This window comes from Onychostoma macrolepis, chromosome 03 (assembly GCF_012432095.1).
Source record: "Onychostoma macrolepis isolate SWU-2019 chromosome 03, ASM1243209v1, whole genome shotgun sequence".
Classification (NCBI taxonomy): Eukaryota; Metazoa; Chordata; class Actinopteri; order Cypriniformes; family Cyprinidae; genus Onychostoma; species Onychostoma macrolepis.
The window spans coordinates 34,356,814-34,363,128 of record NC_081157.1 but is presented as its reverse complement, the minus strand read 5'-3'; the positions used below and the strand labels follow the sequence as shown (position 1 = coordinate 34,363,128).

General features: G+C 47.4%; 1 gene segment (V, D, J or C); it reads right to left on the bottom strand.

The window, feature by feature from the left end:
* Nucleotides 1-844: 844 nt before the first annotated feature.
* Nucleotides 845-1,367, bottom strand: LOC131536983 (Ig heavy chain V region XIG14-like). The segment is given in 2 exon segments: nucleotides 845-1,207; nucleotides 1,309-1,367. Coding segments are annotated over 2 exon segments (351 nt in total).
* Between the last annotated feature and the right edge of the window lie 4,948 nt (nucleotides 1,368-6,315).

The following is a 6,315-nucleotide window of genomic DNA, read 5'->3' as shown; positions in this document are numbered from 1 at the left end:
TTATTATTATTATTGTTTAGAAAATAACAAACCATTTAAAAATAGTAGTATCAGGACTGAATTAATTATTGTTGTCATTGCTATTGATGCTCTTCAACAAAAACCACATACAGTCAGTGAACAGAAACACTCGGTGGCACAACAGCTTATGAGAGATAAACATCACAGTTTTGCATGAACTCCTCCTCCAGCCTCAATTCTTCTTTGTACCTGTGTGTATGAAAAAGAGACATTTGTACATAAATAAATGAATATGTAATATTCAATTTGTGAAAATAAATTTGAATATGTGACTTTTATGAGAACATATATTTATAAAACATTTTCAGCTGGATGAAAAGTGTGGATGAATTAATAAATCCATATGTGTTAATGGAGATTTCTGTATAGTGACCTGAAAATCATTTTCTCTGATAATATTACAATCAGAGAATTATGTGTGACAATCATTTGTGTGTGTGTGTGTGTTTTTTTTTTTTTTTTTGTTTTTCTCACCACAGCACTGTTGCCAAATTCATCAATGTTCACTCAGGCACTGAATCGTTTGCAGCGGCTTCTCACACTGAAATAGTAATGGGATATTTTATGAGAAATAAAACAATAAGAGTACAGAATTTAGGTGGATATTTACCTAAAATCTACAGTAGGAAACAAAACTTGCAGAAATCTTTTTTTGTTTATCAGCAGCGAAGCAGCTCTTTATTGTGTGTGCAGCTTGTAAATGACTCTGCACTTCAGGTAATGACTATTTATGTCCTTTTTTTTTTTTTACCCCAAACTGTATCAAAAAGAGTGGGAGTGGGGCTTATGTTGAGTACTGATGAAAGGCTAAAAATGCCCCTGGTATTACGCTTCTCTTATTCATGTGTTCAGGTTTTTGTACAGAGCTGTGGCTTGTTTAGTCACTGTGACTCACTGGCACAGTAAAACACAGCTGAGTCCTCAGCCTGAAAATTCTTCCCCTGTAGAAACACTGTGTTTTTGGACGTGTCCTGGGTGAAACTGATCTTGTTTTTCACTGAGTCTTTAATATTAGTGCTACCACCACTACAAAGGTATCCAAGCCATTCCAGTGCTTTTCCAGTTGGTTGACGGATCCAGTGAATGCAATAGCTTGATTCTGAAATCCTGCAGGAGATGGAGAATGATTCTTGAGGCTTCACAACCAGAGATGGAGGTTGAGTGAGCTCAACACAGAAAACACCACCTGAAATTAGCAATAAAAGAATGTGTTATTAGTAATTTTGTCTCAGTTCTGAAGCTTATTTCATTGCTTTAGAGTTTAAATAAAGCATCAGTGAAGCTCACAGGATGCAGCTGCTGCCAGCAGTAGTAGAGCTGATGAGAAGATCATGATTAAAAATGATGTGAATTTCTCCTTCTGACCCCCAGACACACTTCACTTTAGTACATGGAGCAGATGGAGAATTTGCATACAGTCACTTTGTTGTTCAAGATGTAAAAATTCAGTACTTTTGCCCTTTCATCTTTATTTTATTTGATATCTGGAACAATTGCTTTCTAGAGAAAAGGGACAATGTAACTCTATAAGCACACACACACAAAAAAAAAGAAAAAGAGAGGACCTGTCACTTTTCTTTAAGGTGTAAAAACTATTTTTAATATAAAGATAAACCTTTGATGTTTTGATATGAAGGCCTATTTAGAGATTATTATTGGTCATTCAAGATGCATGCAGGTTTTTATTTTGAAGCCTAATTTTTGTGTTTTGGAAAAATATTTTTGATCATTATAAACACTGCACTTTTATTGCAATTTGTAGCATAAAGTTTAGAAACCTGTTTATATGTCTATTGTACAATCTAGGTCTTATAATTTGATGTTTATCAACAAAAATTACATAGTGAAAGATACAAAAATAGTGCCAAATAAATGTATATACAAAAAAAAAAAATAATAATAAAATAAAAAATAAAATACAACAGCCACCTTTTGGTAATGAAACAACATGAGCATAACTAATGATTTTGATGAAACATATTCAACAAACAAATTAAGTGTAATGCTTGGTGTGTTACGTGCGGTGGAGTCCAAGGAGTGCGAGGAGGCGACGGGTACAAAAGATAGTTTCTTTAATGAAGATAAGTAGCTCACGAAATAAACACACATAACATTATTAATAACGGACCATAACCAAGGGAGAACTGAAGGCTTTTAAAGGAACAGGAACAAAAGAGCAAACAACATGATCAAACACAGGTGGAGACAATCAAACGATAATTAACTAATGAGGGCAGGAACTAAACCAAATAAGGAGAACGGGGATCACAGACAGGCGGACATGTAACAGTATCTCCCCCTCCCGGTAGGCGCGTCCCGCGCCGTAACAGTACCAATGGGGAGGGGGGGGTGGGCGTCCTGGATGATCAGGGGATCAGGGGACTCCGGCGGCCGTGGCGGGTCAGGGGACTCCGGCGGCCTTGGCGGGTCAGGAGGCTTGGAAGGCCTAGGCGGGTCAGGAGGCTTGGGCGCCCATGGAGGATCCAGGAGCTTGGGCTCCCAAGACGGAGCAGGAAAGACAGGGGAATAGCCCCCCCTAAAAAAATTTTAAGGCTGAAATTTGGGGCTATCCATCTTTGTCTGGACTCTTGGGGGCGCTCGATCAGCGCGGACTCTTGGGGGCGCTCTTGCAGCGCGGAGACAGGGAGGCGCCTTCGTGGCGCAGGCACTGGGGTGCGCTCTTGCAGCGCGGGCTCTGGGTGGCGCTCTTGCAGCGCGGATTCTAGGGGGCGCTCTTGCAGCGTGGATTCTAGGGGGCGCTCTTGCAGCGCAGAGACAGGTAGGCGCCTTCTTGGTGCAGGCACAGGGGTGCGCTCTGGCAGCGCGGGCTCTGGTTTGCGCTCTTGCAGCGCGGAGACAGGGAGGCGCCTTCGTGGCGCAGGCACTGGGGTGCGCTCTTGCAGCGCGGGCTCTGGGCGGCGCTCTTGCAGCGCGGAGACAGGGAGGCGCCTTCGTGGCGCAGGCACTGGGGTGCGCTCTTGCAGCACGGGTTCTGGGTGGCGCTCTTGCAGCGCGGATTCTAGGGGGCGCTCTTGCAGCGTGGATTCTAGGGGGCGCTCTTGCAGCGCAGAGACAGGTAGGCGCCTTCTTGGTGCAGGCACAGGGGTGCGCTCTGGCAGCGCGGGCTCTGGTTTGCGCTCTTGCAGTGCGGAGACAGGGAGGCGCCTTCTTGGTGCAGGCACTGGGCGGCGCTCTTGCAGCGCGGGCTCTGGTTTGCGCTCTTGCAGCGCGGATTCTAGGGGGCGCTCTTGCAGCGCGGAGACAGGTAGGCGCCTTCTTGGCGCAGGCACAGGGGTGCGCTCTGGCAGCGCGGGCTCTGGTTTGCGCTCTTGCAGCGCCGGAGACAGGAGGCGCCTTCTTGGCGCAGGCACTGGGCGGCGCTCTTGCAGCGCGGCTCTGGTTTGCGCTCTTGCAGTGCGGATTCTAGGGGCGCTCTTGCAGCGCCGGGCTCTGGTTTGCGCCTTGCAGCGCTGGCTCTGGTTTGCGCCTTGCAGCACGGATTCTAGGGGCGCTCTTACAGCGGGCTCTGGTTTGCGCCTTGCAGTGCGGATTCTAGGGGCGCTCTTGCAGCGCGGAGGCAGGAGGCGCCTTTGTGGCGCGGGCACTGGGCGGCGCTCTTGCAGCCGGATTCTAGGGGCGCTCTTGCAGCTGGAGACAGGAGGCGCCTTCTTGGCGCAGGCACAGGGGTGCGCTCTGGCAGCGCTGGCTCTGGTTTGCGCTCTTGCAGCGCTGGAGACAGGGAGGCGCCTTCTTGGCGCAGGCACTGGGCGGCGCTCTTGCAGTGCGGGCTCTGGTTTGCGCTCTTGCAGTGCGGATTCTAGGGGGCGCTCTTGCAGCGCGGGCTCTGGTTTGCGCTCTTGCAGCGCGGGCTCTGGTTTGCGCTCTTGCAGCACGGATTCTAGGGGGCGCTCTTACAGCGCGGGCTCTGGTTTGCGCTCTTGCAGTGCGGATTCTAGGGGGCGCTCTTGCAGCGCGGAGGCAGGGAGGCGCCTTTGTGGCGCGGGCACTGGGCGGCGCTCTTGCAGCGCGGATTCTAGGGGGCGCTCTTGCAGCGCGGAGACAGGGAGGCGCCTTCTTGGCGCAGGCACAGGGGTGCGCTCTGACAGTGCGGGCTCTGGTTTGCGCTCTTGCAGCGCGGATTCTAGGGGGCGCTCTTGCAGCGCGGAACTGGACGGGACCAGCGGAGGCGAAGGTGAGCTGGACGGGACCAGCGGAGGCACAGGTGAGCTGGACGGGACCAGCGGAGGCACAGGAGGGCTCTTGCGAGGAACTGGCACTGGCGGGCACTTGCGAGGAGCGGGCATTGGTGGGTATGTCATCCCTCTCATACTCCACCAGAATTCCGCAGGGGACATAAGCTTCCGTCGGCGGGCTTGCCATATTTCTCGGTGAGATTGCCGTCTTTCTCGGCGGGCTCGCCATTCTTTTCAGCGGCGTTGCCATTCTTCTCGGCGGACTCGCCATTCTTTTCGGCGGGCTCGCCATTCTTCTCGGTGGCGTTGCCATTCTTCTCGGCGGCGATGCCATTCTTCTGGGCGGGTTTGCCGTATTCCGTGTCGGCGGGCTTGGGTAGGCCGTGAACGGCGGCCGTAATTTTCCCGCGAACTGTGGGTTTGGGAGAGTCGCCCATGGCTGCCTTTCCATTCCCGCGATCTGCGGCGGGCTAGGCAGCCGAACCGGCCTGAATTTTGCCCAGTGGGCCGGGACCAGCTGCAGACGGCGGCGGCCCGGAATCAACGGCGGCAGGCTGGTGCGGGCGACGACTTCCATCTCTGTGTTGGTCCGTTATTCTGTTACGTGCGGTGGAGTCCAAGGAGTGCGAGGAGGCGACGGGTACAAAAGATAGTTTCTTTAATGAAGATAAGTAGCTCACGAAATAAACACACATAACATTATTAATAATGGACCATAACCAAGGGAGAACTGAAGGCTTTTAAAGGAACAGGAACAAAAGAGCAAACAACATGATCAAACACAGGTGGAGACAATCAAATGATAATTAACTAATGAGGGCAGGAACTAAACCAAATAAGGAGAACGGGGATCACAGACAGGCAGACATGTAACATGGTGTTTAATGTATTAAATGCACATTTGTCTGTTTTTCAATTAAATTACAAAGAACAATAAAATATTAGGTACAATGTTATACAGTATTTAAGCAGAACTGTGTGTCCTACTAGGCCACAGATTTTCCAGCATCTGCAATATACAGGAACGAGGAAGTGTGTTTTGTATTGCACTGACCCTGAACTCATGCAACCATAATACACAGCAGTGTCTTCAGTCTTGAGACTGTTCATCTGTAGGTACAGCTGACCTCTGTAGTCATTTCTGGACACTGTGAACCTGTCTTGGACTGACTGGGAATAGAAAGTCTGAGAACTGGATAGATGGATGAATGCGATCCACTCCAGTCCTTTTCCAGGGATTTCTCTCATAACAGCTGCAGCACAGCTACTGAATGAAAATGCAGAGGATGTGCAGACCAGCCGAAAAGATTCACCAGGTCTTTTTTACTACAGCTTGAGACTGAGTGAAAGTCTGACAATGAATATCTGTGAAGCAGAAACCAAATGAATACACTTAAACAGAATCTAAAGCTGACTGTAGTAAATTAAATTTAATCTAACTAATTTAGCAAATGTCATGTAAAACTAATATTAATAAGAGTGAATTAATTTTTATCATCGTTGTCGACTGATTGTCCTTTACAATATTTGGATCTGTACACATTACAGATCTTTTTGCAGCTTAAAAAGAAAACACATTGCTGTTTTGCAGTAATCGATACTCACTGGGTGCTGCAGATAAAATCAATAGCAATAACATAAAGTACATGATTCTGTCTGTCTATACTCTCTCAGATGAGACCTGTGACTCTCTCCACCTCAGGACTTAAAGAGCTCTTAATTATGTCCATAAGCGCCTATTTACAGTCATGGCAAAAAATATTGGCACCCTTGGTAAATATGATCAAAGAAGGCTGTGAAAATTAATCTGCATTGTTAATCCTTTTGATCTTTTATTTTAAAAATTCACAAAAATCTAACCTTTCATTGGATAATAAGAATTTAAAATGGGGGGAAATATCATTATCAAATAAATGTTTTTCTCTAATACACATTGGCCACAATTAACGGCACCCTTTTAGTCAATACTTTTTGAAACCTCCATTTGCCAGTGTAACAGTGTTAATTTTGGCAGGCATTTTTGATTTAGTCTTAGTCTTAGTCTTGAGACGAAAATGCTTAGTCTTAGTCACATTTTAGTCATTTGAGTATTTCATAGTTT